Source organism: Cololabis saira, chromosome 2 (assembly GCF_033807715.1).
Source record: "Cololabis saira isolate AMF1-May2022 chromosome 2, fColSai1.1, whole genome shotgun sequence".
NCBI classification, from domain to species: Eukaryota; Metazoa; Chordata; class Actinopteri; order Beloniformes; family Belonidae; genus Cololabis; species Cololabis saira.
In genome coordinates this window covers 1,077,340-1,104,330 of record NC_084588.1, presented here as the reverse complement: position 1 = coordinate 1,104,330, position 26,991 = coordinate 1,077,340, and the positions used below count along the sequence as shown (strand labels likewise).

The following is a 26,991-nucleotide window of genomic DNA, read 5'->3' as shown; positions in this document are numbered from 1 at the left end:
TTGTGACTAGTAAAACAGAATCCTTCACCTCAAAAAAATATTCTGAAGTTTATTTAGCTGCTTGACTGTTTTCACTATTGCATTTATCAACGTTGTATTTGCGGATGTGTGGAGACACAGCGGGTGTGGAGACCAGTGTTGGGACTAATGTTATTTAGTAACGGGTTACAGTAACGCCATTAGTTTTGCGGTAACTAATACTCTAACGCAGGGGTGTCGGACTCCAGTCCTCGAGGGCCGGTGTCCCTGCAGGTTTTAGATGTTTCCCTGCTTGATTGCACCATGATACAAGTGACTGTGTCATCAACAGAACTATTGAGACTTTGATGACAAGCTGGTGACGATGATTAATTAGAATCAGGTGTGTTAAAGCAGTGAAACATCTAAAACATGCAGGACACCGGCCCTTCTGGGATTAAGTTTGACACCTGTGCTCTAACGCATTACTTTTTAAATTTAGTCACACAATAACCGCTACCAAACGGTGCGTTACTCCGTTATTTCTGGCTACAGTGAAGCTTTTTTTCCCCCCCACACGCGGAGACCAGAGGAAACGTAGTGGGCGTGTGTGTGTGTGCATTCAAAAACATGAGCGGTCATGAGCCAAGAGAAGGCGAGTTTCGCAACGTGGAATTACAGCAATCCCTGGTTTTTCGCAGGGGTTATGTTCCAAAAAGAACCCGTGATAAGTGAAATTCTTTTTTACAATTATAGAGGGCTTCAAATTGCAGAGATCAGCCCCGCCACGCACGTATTCCACTGCTCTTCTGAATGATGCTGCATCCTGACTCGCGCTGTAGCGTCTTTTTATCCTAAAGCCTGCGGTGCAGCTGTGTTTTTTCAAGAGAAGAAAATAGTTATGGGTCGTTGTCTTCGCTCTTTTTTCTTCTGGGCAAAAAGATTCTTTAATATAAACCGACACCATTGATTATATTTGAGACTGTAATGAACGATTCATCAAAGGCTCCTGTTCTTCAGCTGGTGCTGAAGCTAATTGGTCGTTCTCAGCTTGTTGCTAAGCAACCAACGTTATTGATACAGGAAGTGAAGAAGCGGGGAGACTGTTTAGAATGCAGAACACGATGCACAATGCAAATCCATACAGAACCTGCTGAAATGAAGGCTAGAGGGGCATGAAATGGGAGCATTTAAAATAATGTTTTTATTTAAAGCAACTAAAAAGTTACTTTTCATAGTAACGCATTACTTTTTGGTCTAAGTAGCTGAGTTACTGAGTTACTTTTTAATGAGGTAACTAGTAATGGTAACTAGTTACTATTTTTCAGTAACTAGCACAACACTGGTGGAGACATGCAGCGCTGCTCCTCAATGCACTAATTCCCTGTCATCACACATTTGGGTGCGCTCGGGCTCGGGCACGCCGTAGGATCGGTGTCACGGCTGCCTGGACAGCCCGGTCTGACAGCATGTCCAGGGGACTGAAGTGCTGACGCACCAATGCGTTCATAAAAACAGTTCTGCTTCGCGCACGGCGACGCGGTTGATTTGCAGCGAGAACATGCTGTATAGCAGCCAAATTATCAAATAAATGATATTCATGATGATCGTTTTATTTGTGGTAATGCATAAAGCATATACAGGAACACACTTGTTATTCCTTATTTTTCTTTTTTCCCCCTTTGCTGTCACCAATGAATGCTAAACAATATAAATCTAAAGTATAAAATAGATCAAAATTTGTGCGGGGTGCATTGTTTAATATCTTATTGCTTGGTGTGATATTGATTTGCCTGACGCGGCTGGATCTGTGAGCCTTTGTTCACTAAGATAGTTGTAAAGACTGGGTCAGCAGCATCTTTCATTTCCTTCTTAATGAAAGAGATACTTAAGCTAAGAGCGACTCTGGGAAACGCGATTTTCTTTCACAGGCTCCTTAAGAAGGTTTGAAAGAAGTCTTTCGCTGTTAAGAACTACTTAACTGATCTGGGAAACCCGGCCAATGACTTTAGGAATGGGACAGCCCTGAACCCATAATGACTTTAGGAATGGAACAGCCCTGAACCCTTACGCAAGTCGAGGGAGCGCGTCTGTAAGTGTGTGAGTCTGTGAGCGTGGAGATTGGGATTCAGGGGGAGTCACAACCATATCCATGTCTCCTCCTCCTTCCATGGAGCTGCTGCGATACGTCAACGTCGCCGCCATATTGGATGTTCAAGACTGTGCAAGTAAATGGGCTTATTTTCATAAAGCGCCTTTCTACAAAGCAATGTACGTTTTACGTCTCATTTATTCATTCACACACGCACTAATATACTTGGGAAACAGTTAAGCACCAAATATAATATATTTAATTTTCTCAGATGGCAAAAATAAGAACTTTATTGATCCCACATAGGAGTAATTCATGTTATATCAGCTATAGAGAACAAGGTAGTGCCGAAAAACAATATATATCCCCCCTCACAAAAATAAGAAAAATAGAGAAACATATTTTCTCATCAACAAAACAAATTAAAAAATTTTCAAATAACAAAATAACATATTTGAACCATTTTTCAGACAATATCTCTATATAATAACTGTAAAAATCTGAAAAATGGTTCAAATATATTATGTTGTTACTTGAAAAATTGAAAATATGTTTATGTAAAATATGCTACATGTATATGTAGTATATGTATGTAGTGATATGTAATAAAAAAATAGCAAAAAAATGTATGTTCAAGTAGAGTTTATAGTTGTGTTGTAATCCCCACTCGCCCAAAATTTTTTATCACCAGCCGCCACTGGTCCTGTCACAGTAGCAACTGTTACCATGGTAACAGCAGCAGTAGCAGCACCGCTCCACTCTTTCCCGTTTATTCTGGCCGAAACAAGATGACATTATATAATACTATTATATACCAATATTATAATATTATTATATAATATCATACTTAATATGATACTTATGACATATAGTTATCACTTAGCAACCAAACACCGCTGCATTGCATTGTGGGAAGTTTCTGCTCAGCTAGTGTCCATCAATCCACACTAATACATTTCTCCAGAATGAGTATGGATAGTACATACTATTGATTACGTACTAATGTTTTGGACGCACTAAAAAATCTCACATACTGTTTTTGCTACTCATTAGGGTGGAAGGATGGGATTTGGGACGCAGCTAAAGACTATTATCTTTTAAGTCCCTAAATGGTGTAGCCCACCGTCTCAGGGCCAGGCAGGAAAAACATTAAAATAATATTTTAGAGGAGGAAGATTTTTTTTTTCATTATGCACTTCGAGTAAAAAGTTGAAATGTCAAGAAAAAAGTCAAAATTTCGTGAATAAAGTGGAAATGTTGAGAAAAGACAAAATTTCAACTTTATTCTTGAAATTGTATTTCAACATTAATCTCGATCTTTCGACTTTTTTCTCGACATTGAATTTTTTCTTGAAGTGCACAATAAAAATAAATAAATAAAAACCTCTCCCATATTTTTTCTCCTGCCTGGCCCTGATACTCTTCCGTAATAGATGGATAGTTTACTGGGTAAAGAGCTCCAGAAGTAAAGAGCATGCTGCGGGCTGCGTGGATGCTCTGGCCCCTGGACTGATCAGGGAACCACTCACTACGTTTCCATGCAGCAGTTCTATCGGATTTCTGATCATATAAGACATCATTGGGACTTTTAAACTGCATGTACCTTAATCCGGACCTATATGGGACATTTAATAATGGGATAGCAACAGCTAGATAACTGGTTCAGAGGCTGCTAACTCGTTCACAAAACTCAGCAATTTTGTGGTTTATCAAAGAACATGCAAACAATTGTTCAATAGCTGATCCCCAACATTCTCAGCATGTTATTGATAGATTTGTTGTTCCAGCCTGAGCCTCGGTTCTTTCACGCTGCAGGGTTCATGCATCACCTTTGACCCGGAGAATGCATTTCACACTTGGAAACAGGTTTACACCTTTTCTCTGTATGGAAGTTGAAAAACCACAGAAAGAGCATTAGATTACAGTCTAACGAGAGCACTAGTAGAACCAGATTACAGTCTAACGAGAGCACTAGTAGAACCAGATTACAGTCTAACGAGAGCACTAGTAGAACCAGATTACAGTCTAACGAGAGCACTAGTAGAACCAGATTACAGTCTAACCAGAGCACTAGTAGAACCAGATTACAGTCTAACCAGAGCACTAGTAGAACCAGATTACAGTCTAACCAGAGCACTAGTAGAACCAGATTACAGTCTAACCAGAGCACTAGTAGAACCAGATTACAGTCTAACCAGAGCACTAGTAGAACCAGATTACAGTCTAACCAGAGCACTAGTAGAACCAGATTACAGTCTAACCAGAGCACTAGTAGAACCAGATTACAGTCTAACCAGAGCACTAGTAGAACCAGATTACAGTCTAACCAGAGCACTAGTAGAACCAGATTACAGTCTAACCAGAGCACTAGTAGAACCAGATTACGTCAGACTAGATAACTGAACAAGACAGGCTTCATTATGAACAATAGATGCTTCATTTCACCTTAGTTGATAAGAAAACCTACATGTTTCCCAAAGATGAGGGCTACAAACAAGCAAAGGGAACCTAGCAGTGCATTTATTTCAAGATGGTTTAACTTTATTCTCTCAGCATCCTAAAGTAAATTAATTACACGTAAAAGGCCTTTAAACACAGTATGTGAGTGTGGTCGTACACTCACACGTTTCATCATCAGAAAAGACAAAATACTTATGGTGTTTTTAATAGTTAGACAAAACTAAATATATATGCTGTTATAACCCCCAACTCTGACTTTTGTTTGTCCAGAAACAGTAAATATGTGTAAATGTAGATTTTAAAATGCCACACAGATGTGACATCTTTTATCTTTCTCAATATCTCTCCATGAAGCGATGGAAGCTCTTCCAGTCCAGAGTCCAGCTTCTTCCTGATCTTTGGTCGTCCCACGACATCGTGTCCTCTTGTCTAGTTCTTTCAGTTACTTGGAGCTACAAGATGAGTCTCTGGCCCAGGATCTTGCGGTTGATCTCAGCCAAGGCCACAGAAAACACAAAGGCCTTCTCGTCAGAGAGACTGGCGTAAATATCCACCTCCTTTTCTTGTTTCTCTGTGAACAGAAAAACACAAGAATGAAAAAACTATTTTAGGAAGAGCTTTTAACTTCTGATCATGATTGTACGATGACTGATGCTGCGTTCGCTGCAGACTGCTATCAAAAGCCTCAGACTGGGAGCCGGCATGAGCAGAGCATAGATATATAAACGTATCCGCCCCATGGAGCTGCTGCCATACATCAACGTCGCCACCATATTGGATGTTCAAGACTGCGCTGTAAACTAATACAAGTAAATGGACTTATTTTCACAAAGCGCCTTTCTACAAAGAAATGTACGTTTTACGTCTCATGTATTCATTCACACACGCACCTGAATATGAGCAAATGCGGGTTATTCAAAGGGGTTATTGGTGTTTACATGGCCGTGCAAATTCGGGTTTTTGCCAATATTGGGGTTTTAAAGGGTTATTGATGCATGGAAATGCAGTCACTGCAAATCTATTCCGGCCCTGAGAGTGGAGGTCACATGACCCAGAGGGAGAGCAGAGTTTCATTAACACTGGCACTTCCCATTTAAGCTCAAAGTGCAGGCAAATAGTTCCTGTTTCTCACAGTGGAGCTACGGAAGTTCAGTGATGTACAAATCCTGAAATAATCTGAATGCCCCAGAAAGACAAAGTCCTACTCTGAGCTTCTACTGTAGTGAGTGAGTGAGTGAGTGAGTGAGTGAGTGAGTGAGTGAGTGAGTGAGTGAGTGAGTGAGTGAGTGAGTGAGTGAGTGAGTGAGTGAGTGAGTCTATGATCACTAACAACATGAGTATCTGCAGTATGGAGTAAGAAAGCTAAAGAAACATGTGTCCATGTTAGAACCAGGGGTGATAGTAAAAAAAAATCCTGAGCCTGAACTTTTTTTCCCTGGGAGGTAAGCGAGCCCCTAAGCCAAGATATATGCCCCGATCAACACAATTGTCATTTTTTGTCCTCTTAAAGTGTAAGTCTGGTGTAAATTGACCCATGGTCCTGTTGTTCAAGCTCACCACATGCAGCCCATAGAAAACAGAATGAGTAAATTGAACAACATAGGCCAGGGGTGTGATTCCCTGGGACAACATTTTGATAAATAGTTCATTAAATTGAATGGCCTATTTTACTGTCATGAGGAGGAAAGATTGTAGAAAAACATTAATGTCAACACTAGTATAAATACAGGTTTGCTTGGCCTCAAAAAATGATGCTGTTTACAATGAGGTGGGAACACTTATGATTCTAATGTAGGGCTGAACGATTTTTGAAAATAATCTAATTGCTAATCTAATTTTTTCCTCAATATTACGATTGCGATTTAATATGTGATTATTTTTTTTCAAGGTCCTGTTCTCATGTATTTTTCAACTACACAAGCAATAAATCAGTCTGTTTCAAGTAGATTTTCACTTGAAATAAGTAGAAAAATCTGCCAGTGGAACAAGATTGTATTGCTTGTAATAAGAAGATAAATCTTGTTCCACTGGCAGATTTTTCTACTTATTTCAAGTGAAAATTTACTTGAAACAGGTGAAAATTGTCAAATAAGTTATTTTTCCTGGTGATGACTCTAAATGTTGAAATAGCAGTAAAACCACATTCATTGATGAAATGACATAAGGGATGGAAAGGAGGGGATGGCAGTTTTACAGGGGGGGATGATTTGGACCGTTTTTATTTCAGGGGGGATGATTTGGACCGTTTTTATTTCAGGGGGGGATGATTTGGACCGTTTTTATTTCAGGGGGGGTGCCATCACATCACCCCTCATCCCCCCTCAACTCGAATACTGCTCACACGGAACTCAGAACTTCTTCATAAATAACTCCCAGATAGAAAAAAAACACCAGCAAGCTAACAAACAAACCAATAAAGCTCTCAGAGTTAACAAAACGAACCAGCAATGAGCAACTCGCGCTGTTTTAACCTCTCATCCTCATGAGCGGGCTGCAGGTGTGGTTTAAGGCTGATTTATGGTTCCGCGTTACACCAACGCAGGTCCTACGCCGTGGGTTACGCGAACTACGGCGTACCCCACGGCGAAAGCTCTGCGTCGATTTAACGCGGAACTATAAATCAGGCTTCACAGCGCGACTGAATGTGCGCCCGGCTCGTACTCCTCGCCGACTCCGCGCTCATATATTTAATAAATGTATAAAGCCCATATATTTATAAAGCCTCACTTGGCCGAGCCCTAACGCTGAGCCCATGGTAGATTTAGGTTACACGCAGCACTGTTGACTTTTCCCATGCTTTTCCCTGCCGGCTCTGCTCACTGCTCACTCGCTAAACAATCCCCACACAAACAGTGTCCGGCGGCGCTACGTTCCGCCGCGCGGCGCGACGCTCCCAACGTTGTGTGCGCTACTCACCGGTATTACGGTATATGAAAAATTCATATCATAAGAAAAATAAACGGCAAACCTGATTTTATCTATTTTTTTCTCGCAAACACCTCGGTATGCCGGAAATCCGGCGTGACGCCGGAGCGCTATCACCCCTGTAGAACTATTCGTAACGATAAACATTTGTATGTAAATACAAAAGTTGCTGCTGTCACACACGAGTCTGATACATTATTAGGGTTAGGATTGTTTTTATGTGAGTATGAATCTAAAAGTCTTATGAATACAACTGTAATTTCTACGAATACGAGTCTTCACTGTGAACACGAATTCAAGTTTGTGGGTACGAGTGAAAAAACTGTTGAAATGACGTCACAGGCAGAAACAGGAAAGAAATGGAACCCCAAAGGTTCGGCTGGCAACAGAGCAGCCGTGGAAACTACGGTAACCACGGTAACGCAGGGGAAGCTCCATCACAGTAAAGGAAATAACCCATCCATCATTTAGTTATTTCATGAAATTGTACTGTTTTAAATACTATACAGTTTATGTTCCTGTTCACAGTGAAGACTGGTAGTCGTGGAAATTATACTTGTATTCATAAGACTTTGCACTCGCAGCTTTACAGGACTGTCTCAGAAAATTAGAATATTGTGATTACGTTTACAGCTTACAGTTTAAGATTCCCAGAATATTCACATTTTTTAGATGGGATATTTGAGTTTTCTTAAGCTGTAAGCCATGATCAGCAATATTAAAATAAGAAAAGTCTTGCAATATTTCAGTTGATTTGTAATGAATCCAGAATGTATGACATTTTTGTTTTTGTAATTGCATTACAGAAAATCACGGTATTCTAATTTTTTGAGACAGTCCTGTATATTCATACTCACATAAAAACCATTCTAAACCTAATCATTTATCAGACTCGTGTGTGACAGCAGAAATTTGGGTACAACTTTATTTACATACAAATGTTTATCATTACGAACATGAATAGTTATAACATGGACACATCTTTTTTAAAGCTATCTTACTCCATACTGCAGTAGCTAAATATTTAACACATTCATGGAATCAGAGATTCCAAACAAAGCGGATAAATGTTACTGGGGATTGTAATTTACTTTACCTTTGTCGTCGTCTTGTTTCTTCAGGCCGACGGTCTTGGGCCGCCCCCGTCCTCTCCTGATGGCGTCTGACTGGCTGTTGGTCCGGGGTCTCCTCCGGTTCTCCATGTCGTTGCCTAAAGGAGAGTCGATCCTTTCTTTCCGAATGCGCTCGGTTCTTCTCCGCTTAAAGTCCAGCATGTCTTAAACAGGACAAATATTTGTGGAGAACTAGTGACGATTGATTGATACGACACAACATTGCATTAAAGTATGAATCTCATACAGTTCATTAATGCACAAACATGATTTGGGAGTCCAGGCCACTTATTTTCATTTATACTACAACATATTACTGTATTTTGGGTCACAGCAGAATAAAATTAGGTTTTATGTTTATTATATTGTTATAATATAACTTGCCTGGCCAGTCCAGTGTTACTTGGGCTAGTTGTTGCCAGATACAGTTGAGGACGATTCTATTAGCCCCCTTACAAAATAGTGCTTGTTTTCTAAGTGTTTTCCAAGTGATATTAACCAGAGCAAAATAAACTGAACACAGCTTTTTGTAGACTTCGTAGTTTTATTTTGGATGCTTACACTATTTTATATTCCACTCAGAAATTAAGATATTGTACAAAACACAAAAACTACCAGGGTCAAAATTATTAGCCCCCCACACCCTAATAGTCAATTGTGTATCCTTTTTGCTGTATTACTGCCTGCAGACGTTTGTTGTAGTTTACAACAAGTCTCTCACACTTCATTTGAGGAATCCTGGCCCATTCTTCTTTGGCAAATCTCTCCAGTTCCTCTAGATGTGATGGTGCCTGGCATGGACATGTTTCTTTAGGTCACCCCACAGATTTTCTATTGGATTTAAGTCAGGGCTTTGTGCAGGCCATTCAATGACATTCACTTTGGTCGTCTGGAGATAGTTCTTCACCAAGAGGGAGGTGTGTTTAGTATCCTTGTCATGTTGGAAGATGAAGTGACGTCTCAGACCCAGTTTCACAGCTGACTGCCTAAGGTTCTCTTTCAAAATAGCCAAATATTTTTCTTTATCCATGATTCCATCCTCCTTGACAAGATTTCCTGTTCCAGATGCACTGAAGCATCCCCACAGCATAATACTCCCACCACCATGCTTCACTGTGGGGATGTTCTTTGGGTTGAATGCCTGTCCTTTTTTTCTCCAAACGTAAGCAGTGTCCCTGTGGCCAAAGAGCTCTAGTTTAGTCTCGTCAGACCATAAGACACGCTTCCAGTATGAATAATCTTTCTCCAGGTTGTCTCGAGCATACTGAAGTCTGGCTTGAAGGTGCCTCTTCCTCAAAAGTGGGGTTTTTCTTGGTCTGCACCCTCGTAGGTCATTCCTGTGCAGAGCTCTAGTTATGGTCTTCTTCGAGGCAATGATTCCTGATGTGGCCAAGTCATTTGCCAGCGCCTTGGAAGTTAATCTGGGGTCAATAGACACGTCTCCCACCAGTTTCCTCTCCAGTCTCTCTGAAATCTTTCTCTTTCTACCTCTGCCAGGCTTGTTCTGCACTGTGTTGCTGTCTTTGGAGCGTTGAATGATGCCTCTCACTCCAGTCCTTGACACCTGGAAACGGTTGGATATCTTCGTATATCCCTCCCCTGCTTTGTGGGCATCTATCATTCTTATTCTGAGGTCCACACTGATCTCCTTTGTTTTTGGCATGTTGCCTCCTCAACTGCCAGCTCCATAATGAGGCTTTTATACCATGTTTTGGCTTGAGTTAATTAACTTAACTGAATTGAGTGCAATCACCTGTTTGACCCGATTACCTTTATGCACATCACCTGTGAAGGTTAAGCACATCACTGCATAAAAGTGGCTTGTGTGATGACTTAATAAATGGTAATTTCTTAAAAGGGGGCTAATAATAATGTCCCTCGTCATTTTAGCTTTTTCTTACATGTTTTGGTGCACAAATATAAATGTTTTGGCCCATATAATGACAAATTGTATGTTCAGGAATGCTCTGTTAGAACCGCCTTGCTCTGCTAAAAAGGATCTTGCCAGAAACTTGAAAAAACCTAAAATTCCATAGGGGGGCTAATAATATCGTCCTCAACTGTATAAAGATAGACAACTGCATGAGCTAGATGTTGCTTCCTACAATCAAAGATTTATTCAAATTAAACTGAAATTTACATTACAACTTAAAAAAAAATAATACAAAACCCACTTCTTTTCTGTGTTGCATTCTCTAGTGTGTGGTATTTGACATGAACATGAACATATAGTGTTGTAGCAGCGCCAGCAGCACAAACAAGTCTGTGTTCAGCTCGTATTTCAGGAGTTAGGTTGGAGCTTGTTGGCTGTGATTGAGCAGAGGAGTTGTGTGTCATTAACATGTGACTATGGACCCAACAACCGTGGAAAAATAATTATAATCCTCGCCTTTTGACCAAAGCAATGGTCCCATTGTGCTGCCACGAACCCACAATTCAGTACGGCAACACTTGACTGTCCCTGCTCAAAGTGAGCGGACGGCCATGCTTATATATATATATATATATATATATATATATATATATATATATATATATATATATATATATATATATATATATATATATATATATATATATATATACATATACATACACACACACACACAGTATATATTTATAGGGAGCTTACAGTTTAATAATAAAGTTCATTATTATTATTACAGTAAGGCTGGAAACCAGCGCCGTCAGCCAGACCTGCCGGGTGCTCCAGCCGAGCTGAGATGTCCGGATTCAGCTCACTTTAAAATCACTCATTCAGCTTTTATATGGCGTGTGTGTGAAGTTAGAGGTAAACATGGCTAGTCAGTGAGTTTAGACTTATGCAGTGTTTCCCCTAGAATTGTTTTCAGGCCCGGTGGTACCACCGGAAAAACCCTGAACAGACGAGCAGGTGGGACGGCATATTGGACATGTGACATGCAGCAATATAACAAAGTTTTACATTAAAAATCATTGTAGGCCTATATTGCTGAATGATATCATATCAATTAAATCATTAGGCTTAATCTAACCTTTAACCAAAGTGTCATGGGCCTGAAAGGCTGCAGTGTGCTGGTCTGATCTTTTCTAGATATTTCAGAGGGATCTCTATGAAAACCCTCTGGGATGGTCCTCTTTTAACGGCTGCTTGTGCTGACGGCATATGCCACAAAACATCCCTATTCACAATTGAGATTATATCAGTTAGAAATCATTTAAACATTGTAGAAGATTTGTTTTTTTTCTGTATTGTTATAACAGAGTTACATGCATTTGACAATGCCTGGGGAAAAAAATGAACCTTTAGTGGTTCTAGTGGAAAGACAATCTATTGTCTGTTATTTTCATCATTATTGCTTACCAAAAAAAGAAGCTTAATCAGAACAAAAATGTGAGCTAAACAACAAACTGGAAATGTACCATGGGGAGTGTGGTACAACCAAGGGCTGTATTTATGGTTATGAAGCCATTAGGGATCCCCGCTGTGTTTAAATGTTGTTTTTTACTGGGTCACCAGTCGGACCGGTGTCCGCGATGGTAAAGGCTGATTTATGGTTCCGTGTTACACCAACGCAGAGCCTACATCATGACCTACGGCGTAAGATCTGCGTTGGTGTAACGTGGAACCAGAAATCAGCCTTAAGGGTAATTGAGCAGCCCCCTCCCCACTGAGATCTGCCCCTCTTTCTCCCGTCTCACCTGCACCTGCCATTGTTTCCTCTGTTACTCTCCCTCCATCTATTTCCTCTGTTACTCTCCCTCCATCTATTTCCTCTGTTACTCTCCCTTCATCTATTTCCTCTGTTACTCTCCCTTCATCTATTTCCTCTGTTACTCTCCCTTCATCTATTTCCTCTGTTACTCTCCCTTCATCTATTTCCTCTGTTACTCTCCCTTCATCTATTCCCTCTGTTACTCTCCCTCCATCTATTTCCTCTGTTACTCTCCCTCCATCTATTTCCTCTGTTACTCTCCCTCCATCTATTTCCTCTGTTACTCTCCCTTCATCTATTTCCTCTGTTACTCTCCCTTCATCTATTTCCTCTGTTACTCTCCCTCCATCTATTCCCTCTATTTCCTCTGTTACTCTCCCTTCATCTATTCCCTCTGTTACTCTCCCTTCATCTGTTTCCTCTGTTTCTCTCCCTTCATCTATTTCCTCTGTTACTCTCCCTTCATCTATTCCCTCTGTTACTCTCCCTTCATCTATTTCCTCTGTTACTCTCCCTCCATCTATTTCCTCTGTTACTCTCCCTCCATCTATTTCCTCTGTTACTCTCCCTCCATCTATTTCCTCTGTTACTCTCCCTCCATCTATTTCCTCTGTTACTCTCCCTTCATCTATTCCCTCTGTTACTCTCCCTCCATCTATTCCCTCTATTTCCTCTGTTACTCTCCCTTCATCTATTTCCTCTGTTACTCTCCCTTCATCTATTTCCTCTGTTACTCTCCCTTCATCTATTTCCTCTGTTACTCTCCCTTCATCTATTTCCTCTGTTACTCTCCCTTCATCTATTCCCTCTGTTACTCTCCCTTCATCTATTTCCTCTGTTGTCTCTGTTACTCTCCCTTCATCTATTTCCTCTGTTTCTCTCCCTTCATCTATTTCCTCTGTTTCTCTCCCTTCATCTATTTCCTCTGTTACTCTCCCTCCATCTATTTCCTGTTACTCTCCCTTCATCTATTTCCTCTGTTTCTCTCCCTTCATCTATTTCTCTCCCTTCATCTATTTTCCGTGGCAACGGAGTCTGGCAGAAACATTTCTTTATATCATGTTGTCTGTCGCCCACGATATTTTTTCTTTTTTTTGACGGCGCGCCATAGTTGGCTAGCTACAAACTCTCTACATCCCATAATGTATAATAATATTCCCGCACTCTCAGCAGCGGTACTGGCATCGTTACTAGGCAACGAAGCAGGTTGACTCACGTTGCAGAGGGTCCTAAATGTAAATGATCATTTATTTATGGATTAATGGATACGTCGCTTATTTTTGGCATATTACATTTTTTTTAGGCCTGGCGGGGGTTCTCGTTGGCCTGGCGGCACCCCAGGCCTATACAATGGTAGGGGAAACACTGTTATGCCACGACATAAAGCTACATTCTTCACACTGGACCATGAATATGTGTATTACTACATATATTACATGGAATGCATAGCCATCAATCAAATAATAAAACATAATTATCAGACAAATCATTTGTTCTGTGAAGGTGAAGCTTACCTGCTATGGCTGGTGACGGGCACTCGTTTAGCTTAGCGTTTAGAAGTTTTCTGCTAATAAACACAAAACCACAGGGGCAAGACTTGCAAGCAACTGGAATCTAGACAGAAACAAACAAGAAACAAAGACCATTTAATTCTGCTACAATGAGAAAACACTGCATACTTTCTTGCATGTGTGTTTGGTTAAACACAACCAGTGTGGTCCAAGCGCTTGAGACTTAAAGCAAGTTTACAAACTAAAGAGAAGACTGGCTCTTTCCTGGGGGTTTCTCTGGGAACTTTACACAAACAAGAACCTTGCATGAGTTGGACAACGTGATAGACAGGACTGCACATCTTCTACCACGCGAGTGGTAGAACACCAGTGATTAAACTAAGTGTATTTAGTGCAGCAGGGCACCATAAGCAATGCTTTTCCAATCACATTGCTTCAATACTACTGTTTATAAGTTCATGTCCTCTGATCTGTCATTTCTGTGTTTTACTGCTGCAAACTGAGGGTGACATCTTTAACTAGCAGCCTAGAAATCTAGATGGGGGGCGGGCCAGCACTTGCCCTAATCGGCTTTGGCATTGACAGATAAAAACTTGGAAATTTAACTAAATATGGCACTCAAATCCTTCCTTTGCCAGGTATTTGCTGTTTTGTGACAGGATACATCAACAGCTTAATTTACTCCTCCACACAACTGGCTCATATATGCATGTGCAATGTTTCACGCTGCCAAAAGCCTGCTTATTTTCCTCTACCTTCCATTTGGTGCTTATTCTGTTATCCTTCCCAAAGGGAAATCTAATTATTTTTTAATTTAAATCTATGGTTATATATGCTTTCTAAATAAACATAGAATAGCTGATCCTACGTATACGCATGCATCCACCTCCTGTATTGGTTGCGTTAATAGTTCTTAGGAGCAAGTACTCTAGTACTTTAACAACATAAACCTTGATTGAAAAGACGCTTACTGTGGCAAACATTTTCAGATGTACAAACTCAGATTAAAAACACACAACCAAACAAAACCAAAAAACAACTAAAACAAAACACCTCAGCCTATCAACATTCTTTCCATGTTTGCTATGGCATTGAGAAGTTATCACGGCCCAGTGACAGTTAGCTGGGGGGCAGTAACTGATTCAGACTAGTATATATATATATATATATATATATATATATATATATATTGTTTTGTATTCATAGAACTCTGATTACACATTTAGGACCGTACGGCGTGTTCTTTAGCCTGATTTATGGTTCCGCGTTACCCCAACGCAGAGCCTACGGCGTAGGATGCGCAGCGACGCACACATAACTACGCCGTCGATTTAACGCAGTACCATAAATCAGACTTTTGGCACTGAATCTTTTTCCGTAGTTGTTACCTCTATACTGCAATGATTTATATTGATTTAAATTATGGAATATCAGTAAAAACTAATTAGACAGCCACATTTCATAGTAGAAATGTATTCTCTCACCTGCTGGTCGCATTCAGGACAAGCTTTCGTAGCCATTTTTACCTTCTTTGTTTTATTTGTCGACATAGTCCGTTTCCTCCAGCAATAGCTTCAGTAGCTACAACTCTCTGGGACGCATGGACGGACACAGACTCTCCCCAACACTCTAGCATTCATGCATGCCAAAGAGAACTAAGTGAATAAATACAACTACACCTCAAGTTGGCATTCAACAGAAAAATACCCGTCTTTCAAGACTACGAACAAAGATTTGAGAGCTGGCAGGAGTAAAAATGTGCGCATGCGTGAAGCGATTCCTCTGTTGATATGGTGCGTTCACGGTCCGTGGGGAATCTGTCATGTAATGCAAACCCTTAATTGATTATTAAGGCAAAAGTTTGTTTCCATTTCTGTAAAAGCCTCTCTGAACCCTCGATCGACCTCAGTGTTATAACATCAACATTAAACCAAATAATACATCTTAACATGTTTCAAACCTACCTATACCTATCTGGCAACATTTTTTTTTTCTTAAATTTTATTTGAGAGGGACCATGTGCTTGTAAACATTTGATGCATTGCAGCAGAGTTAGCTAATATGCAGTCCCTTGGTACAAATAAATATAGCACAGATAAAAAAACATCAAACATCATTCAAGGATATGTAACATATCAAACATCAGCCATCAAACATAATTCAAGGACATGTAACATATACTGTAGCAATAAATCACACACACACACACACACACACACACACACACACACACACACACACACACACACACACACACACACACACACACACACACACACACACACACACACACACACACACACACACACACACACACACACACACACACACACACACACACACACACCTTTTTGTTTCACCACCACATTTGACTTAACTCTCTACACTGTAACCTTTAAGTCTTTATTATTTAAAGGTATTGTGACATCATTTTTAACATGCTTTTAACACTATTAAAAGTCTTGGCCAACATCCCTCAAATGTGTCTAAAAGAGTGTAACAAGAAAAAAAAATGGGAGATCGGTCATTCCAGGCAGTTGCCCCAAGGCTTTGGAACGCCCTGCCTGACCACCTGAGGGCCCCCCAGACCACAGACTGTTTTAAAAGAAACTTAAAAACGTTATTCTTTAAGAAAGCCTATCCCTGATGTCCTGGTCTTTTAGAATGTCCTTGTGCTTTTTTTGCTAATTTAGCTTTTTTATTTTATTTTATTTTTTTTATTTTTATTTCTCTTTTATTTTTATTTTCTATTTTTTCTTTTTTTTTTTTTTTTTTCTAATCTTTATTGTAAGCGCTTTGAGACTTGTTCTTCAGGTGAAAATGCGCTCTATAAATACAATTTATTATTATTATTATTAAAAACTTCACTCTAGTACTCTTTTCCTGGCTTTTTATTACAGTGTTTTTTTGCGCCGTGAAAAAATGCTTCCTTTCCCCCCTCTCCTGTCAATCATTGCTCCGCTCCTCCTCCAAACCTCCTCCTCCTCCAGCCATACGCTCACAGCGGCGTCGGAGAGTTAAAGGCTCAGTTATGCTTCTGCGTCAAAATGACGCCGTGCCTACGGCGTGTGGTTTGGATCGACGCAGAGGACACGCCGTCACCTGCGCCGTCTCTGACGTGCACCTCCCGAAAATTGTAACTACGCGTCGAGGAGACGCCGTCCACACGCAGACCGAGAGGGCTGTGATTGGTTCGTTTGAAAGCGAAGCATTTCCGGTTTCCGGTTTGAATCAGTAGTGAACTTCCAGGGCTCTTTTCTTCGTTTATGTGTGATTTTTTTTGTTTTTGTTTTTTGCACAATAGTTGTCCTTATTTCTTTGATTTACTGTGACCGGAAAAAGTCGGATAAACCATTCAGAAAAAGATCGCTAACTAGTGGCCGCGGGGGGTACTGCACCGCGACCAAATGGAGTGACGGAGAAGTCAGAAGGGTTCAGCACGGCGTCACGGCTGCGGCGTGTGCACGGCGTTGGTTTGACGCAGAAGCATATTTCAGCCTTAAGCCAGGAGCGACAGGCGAAGCAGGCACGGAAAAGCAGCAGGGCGAAGCAGACAGTCCACAGCAAACAATCATAAAAATAAAGGCATGCAAGCAGCAGTGTCCTCTTATCTTAAGTCCAGTCAGTGGCCGCGGGTCTTCTTAGCAGTTCTCCTCCGGTGATTAGAACAAAAGAGGCTCTAAACAGTCCGTCTTAAGCCTCATTTATGGTTCCGCGTTAAATCGACGCAGAGCCTACGCCGTAGGGTTCAGCGTACGGTGCGCGTCGCCGCGTAACCCTACGCCGTAGGCTCTACGTCGGTGTAACGCGGAACCATAAATCAGCCTTTATGGTGCGCTGGAGAGGAGAGGAGGCAGTGAGCTGGGTGGAGGGGGCGGTGATTTAGCGGGTCGTTACGTAACGATCCACCACCAAACCACATGCGCCGTTTTTGCATAGTTATGCGGAAAATCCCAGAAAGCACACAATACACTGAATGTTAAAAGTTCGTTGTTTTTTGGGTGTAATTGATGTCAAGACACCCAACAAAACACAAAAAATCAAGAAAAATGTGTTTTTCATGTCACAATCCCTTTAAGCTTTTTTCTTCATAGTAGTTTTTGTTTCCATGCAAAATACTTGGAGTTACTTGTTGATGTTTCCATGACTCCCCTTGACCAAGCGCTGGCAAACATCCAGACCAGGGGGGTATTCCAAGAAGGAGGTTTAACAAACACTGATTTAAAGTCTCATCTTGAGGTTACTTGAACCCATGACGACTGAACCCGCTCAGTTGGTTCCAACACACCGGTAATGAATTAACTCAACTAACCCAGAGTTGGTTAACCCAGAGATGAGCGAGTTCACGGTGACTCTATAAAGACATCATCTATCGAGGGTTGAAAAATGGAGCAGCAAGTCCTCCACCACACCAATTCATCTGCCAAAGCACGTGATATGGCTTGGCAGAGAATTACTGATTCGTACATTTAGGCCATTATGTGAATTTTATATTAAATGAATGAAGCAAACAATGGAAAATGAATTGAAAAAATAAAAAAAAAGTGAAAACTCCGTCAACTGTATTTTATTAATTGAAATGATTAAGACAGATTTTATCACGCACTCTGTGACCATCTGCCATGTCAACCTGCTGCTGAAAGGGAGCGGCCGGTACCGGCTCCTCCTACTTGGTAGTATGTGGAAGTGGTAAATGCCAAACTTTAAAGTGTGGCTGTTGAACTGTACAGTCTGGCATAGTTTATTGCTTTTATACTGCGATTGGTGCCAAGTACGGTCTAAAACAGCTTTTTAAACAGAAATGTGTCACTAATATCAGTTTTTTCCACTGCCAATCACGTGAATATACAGTGTTGAATCACACTTCTACTGATAACTTCTGCAACCTACGTTTCCTGAAGGCAACATGACTGAGGAACGTCCCCCGCCTTCTCTGTTCTGCTGTCACTCATGATGCCACGCCCCTCTCAGTTGATGCCATGCCCCCAACGCCAGATCCGGGCCAAAAGTCTGAACCTGAAAAAAAAATTTGAAACTGAAAAAAAAAGAAGTGAAACTGAAAAAAAAGATTTGAAACCTAAAAAAAGATTTGAAACTGAAAAAAATAAAATTGAAACTGTAAAAAAGAATTTTCAGGTTCAAATTTTATTTTCAAATTAGCAAAACTTTTGGCCTTGATTTGGCTCCATATGCACATTGTTTGCAGCGAAGAGAGGGCAGACCCACGATGCGCAACGTTTGCAATGTATATATTGTATACATTGCAAACGTTAAACGTTAAAAATGGTTGAATTGTAACAGTGGTGTCGCTTTCATTTTTTCTAACATTAGCTGGTGTAGTGGGCTGGCATCAGTATTTGATTTTAGAATTAATTTTGAGTGTATTTCCCACAGACTATAAGTTGTGGAATATTACCTTTTTAAAAGATAATATTAAGATAATTTAAGGCAACTGTAAGTGTAATTTTTATTTTATATAAACTTAAAACATTTAAAAATATTTTAAAGGAGCTGTATGTAAGAGTAATAATAAAACGAATCATAAAATGACCCCGATATGTCAACAGACATTTAAAAATCATGTTCATTTCAAATACTTATGTCACTGACAACAGCACTCAAGCCAGGATATTCCAGTTTAAAAAGAGGAGTTGCAGCCCTCAACTGATGTTTATGTTGAAGCTCCACCCTCCACCTATCTCCCAATCACGAGGTCAGTATTGTTTCTGAAGCTCCACCCTCCACCTATCTCCCAATCACGAGGTCAGTATTGTTTCTGAAGCTCCACCCTCCACCTATCTCCCAATCACCAAGTCAGTATTGTTTCTGAAGCTCCACCCTCCACCTATCTCCCAATCACCAAGTCAGTATTGTTTCGGCATCCGGGTTGCCAGTTCGGCTCTAATTATGGCAGCCATGGCAGCCTACGTTCCTGCTGCATTCTGCAGCCTACCTGGCAACCTCTGGTCGGGGGGAGGAGGGGGAGGGTACACGCCGCTCAACAATATTTGGAAAGTGACTGCAGTACCAGTTTTGGCCATTTCTTACAGACGGCTCCTTTAATATTTTTGGGTAATCAGTTACACATTTTTTTTGAGTTCTGTGAACTTATTAGGGTTTACAGTGTATGGATGGAGAAGGTTACTCAAATAAATCAGGGATTCTGCTGAAAAACGGTAGCGCTCTCGCAAATACTCATCGGGGAAAGATAAAATGTCATATCGTGGTCTTATCACCCTCTCACGGTGAATTGCACGGAAAATGTGGGCTTCTATGTGTAACAAGTTGCAGCGCTCCTGAACTTGCGCTTAAAACCCCGAACATAACTGGGTTATCTGAACAAAACCTGACGTACTTAACCTGACCATTTTGGAACGGAAATCCCAGGTTTACCATTTACCCTGGGTTTACATACCCAGTTTAGCCACTAAACCTCCTTCTTGGAATACCCCCCTGGAAAAGTTACTTCAGTTTAACATTAAACAATAACATCAACACAACTTTAATGTATCTGTAATAATTATGTGAAAATTGAAAAAAAAAGAAAAAGTTTGTTAATTTCAATTTTATTTTTGGTAAATGACAATTTCCATTTAATCTGCAATTTTATTTATCTGATTTACAAGGGGGTTTAAACACATTTAAAAGCAAAAAAACATGTAAATACAGCGTCCAACAGACCAGAACCAAGAAACCAAAAACACCTCCAAATATTCAGCACACAACTCAGAACTCTGGTGAATCCTCTGCACAGCAACAGATTACAGAACCGCTGGATTCCTCCACAATGTTCACCCACAAAACCAACAGTCTTGGACAGCGTGATTAAAAAACTAGACGTAAACAAACAAAAACAGAACATTGTCGTTAGCACTGAGTAAACTCAAAAGTTGGCCTTTTGTTACACTCATTGGGAAAGAATAGAAGAAGAAAAGAGTCGTCACCGTGTGGATGTGACAAGAAACAAGAAACCAGATAAGGTCAAGAGTCAATGGGAGCGCTGCAGGAGCTGGGCAGGAGGCCATTCCTTAAAACATGGAAAACTTTGATGAAAATTACTTAGATTATGCAGTTAAATATTAGATTTATGCAGTTATTTGTCATTTCTCCAAATCACATAAGGGCTGGCATAAATATTTGCAGATATCACATAAATGCTGCTCTATTATGACTCAACTGTTTTGTGTTTCAGTACTCAGTATAAGAAAATGAAAAGATGTTTTACAATATTCACCAGACTTTACAGGAAAAGACCGTCTCAACGTGATCCCCGGTTCCCAAAGTTGACATTTCATCTCTCTTTAAGTATGATTTCCTATAACATGTTTAAAATTCCACAAAGCAATCCTGAAGAAAAGCAACGTTAGAGTTGATTCTTTTTTTGGAAACTAGGATGATTCTGAAAATGCTTCAAGACAGTCATTGGATTTTGTGGCCTATATACACGATCAGCTGATGAGTTTATCAATAGGACAGATGGGACCGGGTTCTAATGGCTCAGTGATCCACCGTCTCCATAAACTAGCTAGATGTGAGTGTGGGATGGTCCCTAATTGCTGCCTCAACTAACATCACAGGTTTCTGTACACGTCCAACCATCTGCAGGAAAAAAACTAAAATAAGTATTGTATTTAGGAAATTATGCATAGAAATAAAGCACAAAAGGAAGGAGTGGGTTCTTTGAGCTCATCTTGACACTTATGTTAACCTCTGGTCTAAAGAAGATACTTGTGATGTGGTGAGTGTGCAGTAGTACGTTGTGATAGAATGAAACACTTAAGGGAGGACAAACTTTCAACCAGACTGTAGTTTTAAAGGACCAGGCCCTCGTAGACGGGGCCCTCGGACTCGGGGGACTCTCTCTGCAGACGCAGATGCTCCAGTGTGTTGTGGAAATGTTTGTTGATCTGTTCAGTTTCTTCACTTGCTTCCAGGTTGGGAAGATCCTCCCTGATCTTCTGGATCAGCTGGTTTAACACCTGGACCGTCACCTGAGAGTATGAAGGAAACCACGAGGGCTTATTATTACAATAAAATCACTTGCATAGTTTTTGTAGACAGCATTAAGATCATCTCTAAGAACGTATGCAGCCTCATTCCTGTCAGGCTAAATAAAAGGATGGTAGAGTTGGAATTGACAGTTCTGTTTTAACAAAGACTGTGATTAATCAGACATGGATGCAGGAATTCAGGGATGTCAGTCGCTGCACAAACGACTGAACTCTTTCAGTCAGTAACCGTCTGTCCCGGCAGGATACGAGGGGAACGCAGCGTTTTCACCTTTTACTGGCCCGGAATTACATTCAATCACAGTTGTGAAGCTGGTGGCCAAACGGAAAAACCAGCTCAACCTCCTGCCGTCTAAGAAAGAATAGAGAAAGGTCCCCTGTTCTGTTCTGCTCACAGTAGCATGTATGTATGTTCATGAACACCAACACGACCTCTAGGGTGGTAGTGAAGCACATGTGTGGCCATTCTGAATTAAACCTAATTCTGAAGTAAGTGGCTGGTTTATTCTGATTTTAAATCTGAATAGAATAATTCCATGATCATGTTTACACTCATTCCTCTTTAAATTAATTCCGGTCTCTCTTTCTGCTCGTTCCCTCGCCCGTCTGTCTCCATGATCTTATATTCCGCTGGGCTGGTTTTCCAAACAAAGTTTCTAGATGCAGCAGCAGTAAACGCTGGTCAAGAGCAGAGACCATTTATTTAGAATCAGAATCAGCATCAGCTTTATTGGCCAGGTTCCAACATTGTCCAACAAGGAATTTGACTCCGGTAGTTTCGCTCCCTATGGTATAAGGTGAACAATAAACAAATGAACAATAGACAAATAAACAATAGACAATGTGGAATTTCTATGTACAAAAATTATAAACATTTTAAGGTGCAGCAGTTTGAGGTAGTGAGAATAAGTATGACCTATTTACAATTTCTACAGGCAAGAATTATGCAAAAATACAAGATAAAAAAATTAAAATTGTACAAAAGAAATAAAGTGAGAGGTGCAGCAGAGTGAGGCAGCATGAATATTAAAGAGGGTGCTGGATGATTTATTTATATTTTGATGATTTATATATTGCACGTGTTTGGTTACTCTGAGACTGTTATTTGTAAGAGTTCATCAGAGCAACCGCTTGCGGGAAGAAACTGTTTAATAAATAGAAAATCATTAAAAGAACAGATGGAAACAGGAAACATCAAAATGGTAAGCTTTTCAAAGTTGTAGCAGCTAAGTTAGTTTTTCTTCCGGTAGTTTAACTTCCGCCCCCCCCCCCCTATCCAATCAGAACCTTCCCAACCCCCAGACCTGGAGAGGAATTGGAGAAAGACCATCAAACGTGTTTTCCATGTAAACCTCAATTCAGAATTACTATTTCCATGTAAACTCGAAGGAAAATAGTTTCATTCTGAATTATTTAATTGGGAATAATTAATTCCGAATTAAAAACCATCATGTAACCTTGGCCCCGGTAAAGGCAGGTGTTGAGCTGAGGGGAGGCAGGACGAGCCGGTACTTGGTAGTGATGCACCGAACGTTCGGTAACGGAAATCGCAAAAAAACACTTTCAGTGTTTGGTGGAATAAGTGGGGAAAAAAAAAAATCGAACAATTAATAACGTTGTGTGGTGACGCAATCAAACAGTGAACAGCTGGAGTGAGGGAGCGGTGTTAATGCAGCAAACATGTCAGATCTTTACTGGGATGTGGGAAAAGCAGAGGATACGAGAAATGATCCAGGCTGAGTTGGATTTGGGAAACCGCTTGGTGATGGAGATGGAGACGCGTACTACCTACGCGGTGGAGAAAACTCACTGTCTGATATGACCAGATCCTCCAAGAAAATAACAGATTTAACAATTATTACACAAGGCTTTAAATTGCAGAGATCAGCCCCACCGTGACCCGATTAACTGGATATGAACGGGAGAAAATGAAAAAGGATTATGAGAAAAAATACAATAAGTACAGTAAGAAATTGTAACTGGCGGGTATTTCACTGCACATTTATTTATTTGATTTAGGCAATGGTGAAAAAATTGGCAAAATAAATTAAAAACTGCGGAGAAACATTGTTCGGTATTCGGCCAAGTGTTTATTATTATTCTCGGTTTGGGCATCACTTCTACTGGGGGATTTCTGAAATACAGGTCAGTCAAGACATGGCTTTACTGTGAAACAACAGTAACTTGTAATTCTATCAACAAACAGGGAAAACAATAGGAAACTTCCTTATTTCAAAGGAAAACATATAGTGATGCACCGAAATGAAAATTTGTGGCCGAAACCGAAAATAATAATAAACACTTGGCCGAATACCGAACAATACCGAACATGGTTCTTCGCAGTTTTTCATTTATTTTGCCAATTTTTTCACCATTGCATAAATCAAATAAATTTGATTTAGGCTTTTAAAAGAAAAAAATCTTTTACAAAATTACAAGGTAGAAAATATTTATTGAACATAAAAATAGATTGATTTATGTTATGTTATGTTCTGGTGAATGTTAGGTAAAATTCTTATGTGGTTACTTTTTGGTTGGCCAACGATTTATGTTTGTGGTGCAACTGTTACGGGAGTGGCCAGTCTATTTCCTTATATTACAACGCCGTTTTTAATTGTTCGGTTTTTTCCCACTTATTCCACCAAACACCGAAAGTGTTTTTTTGCCATTTTCGGCCGAACAATTTCGTTTACCGAACAATCGGTGCATCACTAAAAACATAGAACATCTATGACTTTGATCCAGAAATGTGAAATATGTCCTACCGCATCATTTTCTCTCTCATAGAAGCAGATGTATCTGTTCAGGATCTCGATGAACAGCTGGACCTGCAGAGACGAGTCCATGCACTGGTTGGCGATCTTCAGGGCTTTCTTTAGACACTCCATCACCCGCTTCCCATCACGGATCTAAACACAGTTATTACAGCGCACCAAAAACTCTGTTAGTACAATGCAGCTGTTTGGTGTTTAAACTATTATTACTACTAAATTATTACTATTATAGTTTAAAACATTGACTCAATTCTTACGCTTTTGATACAAAGTAAAATGTTTTGTGTCATTCAAATTTCCTCTTTTTTGTCACTTAGTCAAAACAGTAATAAGAAAAAACCCTAACAACTGAAAACGCCACTGGATGCCCCAGAATTTTGAACAGTTATGATTCCATTTTCTTTTAGAGTTGATGAACCAAATATGCAGTATGTGGTAACTTACCTCTTCTCCATTTTTGTCGGTGCTGCGGCCCGACCAGAAGAGGTGGGCACACGTGCTCACAGCTCTACACTGGTCCGGTTTCTTCAGGAGTTTGGATGCAGCCAGGGCACACTGAGTCCTCAGGGGCTCGTGGTTTTCCTCGCTGAAACATCTCATCCGCTCAAACGTGCCGATGATCAACGTGATGGCTGCCAGCTGGGCTTTGGAGTCACTGATCTCATCTTCATAAAGAGAGAAGGCCTAATGACACAGACATGACAGTTGAGAGTGGGGGAAGAAAGAAAACACAAAGGTTAGATGTATTCATGCATCACCAATGACTAGTGTTTCATAACTTGCAGTTAGTCATTCTGTCTGCTGCCACTCCGTTGTTGTTTTCTTCTTTTTTAGTCTCTAAATAAATGTCATTGGCCGGGTTTCCCAGATCCAACCTCTCTTAAGGATTTAAGAGAGGTTCAAAGATAAGATATGGGTGTTTCCCAGATGACTTCTTAACACCGTCCTTTAGTTTCGCTCTTTCAGACGCTCTTTGGAGGAGCTGTCCGGTTCTGAAACCAAATCAATCGATGTCAGGCAAATCGATCACCGATCACTATCAGCGCATTTTCACACGCAGCACTGCTACCTGACGCACTCATTCCCTGCTGCCTGTGCTTACAATGAAAAATTAAGATGATAAATATAATTCAATTACCCCTTTTCATGATGAAAACAAGACTGCAACTAAGTAAGAAGTAGTCTTGGTAAGAGAATAATGAGGAAATGTATTGTTTTTATTAAAAGTGAAAGATGGACGAAAGGAGAAATTAACTTAACGATCATTCAGCATATAGGACCACATTGTATCCTCGTGACTAAAACAGAATCCTTTACCTCAAAAAAATATTCTGAAGTTTATTTAGCTGCTTGAGCGTTTTCACTATTGCATTTATCAACGTTGTATTTGCGGATGTGTGGAGACACAGCGGGTGTGGAGACCAGTGTTGGGACTAATGTTATTCAGTAACGGGTTACAGTAACGCCGTTAGTTTGGCGGTAACTAATACTCTAACGCATTACTTTTTAAATTCAGTCACGCAATAACCGCTACCAAACGGTGCGTTACTCCGTTATTTCTGGCTACAGTGAAGCTTTTTTTCCCCGCACGCGGAGACCAGAGGAAACGTAGTGGGCGTGTGTGTGTTCAAAAACATGACGGTCATGGCGAGCCAAGAGAAGGCGAGTTTCGCAACGTGGAATTACAGCAATCCCTGGTTTTTAGCAGGGGTTATGTTCCAAAAAGAACCCGTGATAAGTGAAATTCTTTTTACAATTATAGAGGGCTTCAAATTGCAGAGATCAGCCCCGCCTCGCAAGTATTCCACTGCTCTTCTGAGCCGCTGCATCCCGACTCTGTAACGTCTTTTTCTCCTAAAGCCGCGGTGCAGGTGTGTTTTTTCAAGAGAAGAAAATAGTTATGGGTCGTTGTCTTCGCTCTTTTTTCTTCTGGGCAAAAAGATTCGTATAAACCGACATGCTACCATTGGTTATTATATCTGAGACTGTAATGAACGATTCATCAAAGGCTCCTGTTCTTCAGCTGGTGCTGAAGCTAATTGGCCGTTCTCAGCTTGTTGCTAAGCAACCAACGTTATTGATACAGGAAGTGAAGAAGCGGGGAGACTGTTTAGAATGCAGAACACGATGCACAATGCAAATCCATACAGAACCTGCTGAAATGAAGGCTAGAGGGGCATTAATGGCAGCATTTAAAATATTTTTTTTATTTAAAGTAACTAAAAAGATACTTTTCAAAGTAACGCATTACTTTTTGGTCTAAGTAGCTGAGTTACTGAGTTATCTTTTAATTGAGTAACTAGTAACGGTAACTAGTTAGGCAACTATTTTTCAGTAACTAGCACAACACTGGTGGACACGCAGCGCTGCTCCTCAATGCACTAACTCCCTGTCATCACACATATAGGTGCGCTCGGGCTCGGGCACGCCGTAGGATCGGTGTGACGGCTGCCTG

The 26,991-nt window shown here is 40.5% G+C and overlaps 2 protein-coding genes across 3 annotated transcripts in view; both read right to left on the bottom strand.

Moving 5' to 3' along the window:
* Positions 1-2,291: 2,291 nt before the first annotated feature.
* Positions 2,292-15,526, bottom strand: c2h16orf87 (chromosome 2 C16orf87 homolog). Of its 2 annotated transcripts, none has more exons than XM_061735739.1 (4): positions 15,238-15,526; positions 13,757-13,856; positions 8,532-8,711; positions 2,292-5,081 (listed from the first exon to the last, which is right to left on the bottom strand). In XM_061735739.1, exons 1-4 carry the CDS (start codon positions 15,301-15,303, stop codon positions 4,963-4,965), a joined length of 465 nt encoding a protein of 154 aa, XP_061591723.1. In that variant the 5' UTR covers positions 15,304-15,526; the 3' UTR covers positions 2,292-4,962. The 2 variants fall into 2 exon arrangements, with proteins under 2 accessions (XP_061591723.1, XP_061591734.1); XM_061735750.1 differs by having other exon boundaries at positions 15,280-15,526.
* A 4,777-nt stretch (positions 15,527-20,303) lies between these two features.
* The window catches only part of vps35 (VPS35 retromer complex component), a 73,016-nt gene continuing 66,328 nt past the window's right edge, over positions 20,304-26,991 (bottom strand). The window contains exons 15-17 of the mRNA XM_061735697.1: positions 24,981-25,220; positions 24,528-24,671; positions 20,304-21,744 (exon numbers count right to left, since the gene is read on the bottom strand). Of these exons, the coding sequence (XP_061591681.1) occupies positions 21,565-21,744; positions 24,528-24,671; positions 24,981-25,220 (564 nt within the window). The 3' untranslated portion in view covers positions 20,304-21,564. The remainder of the gene's footprint in view (positions 21,745-24,527; positions 24,672-24,980; positions 25,221-26,991) is intronic.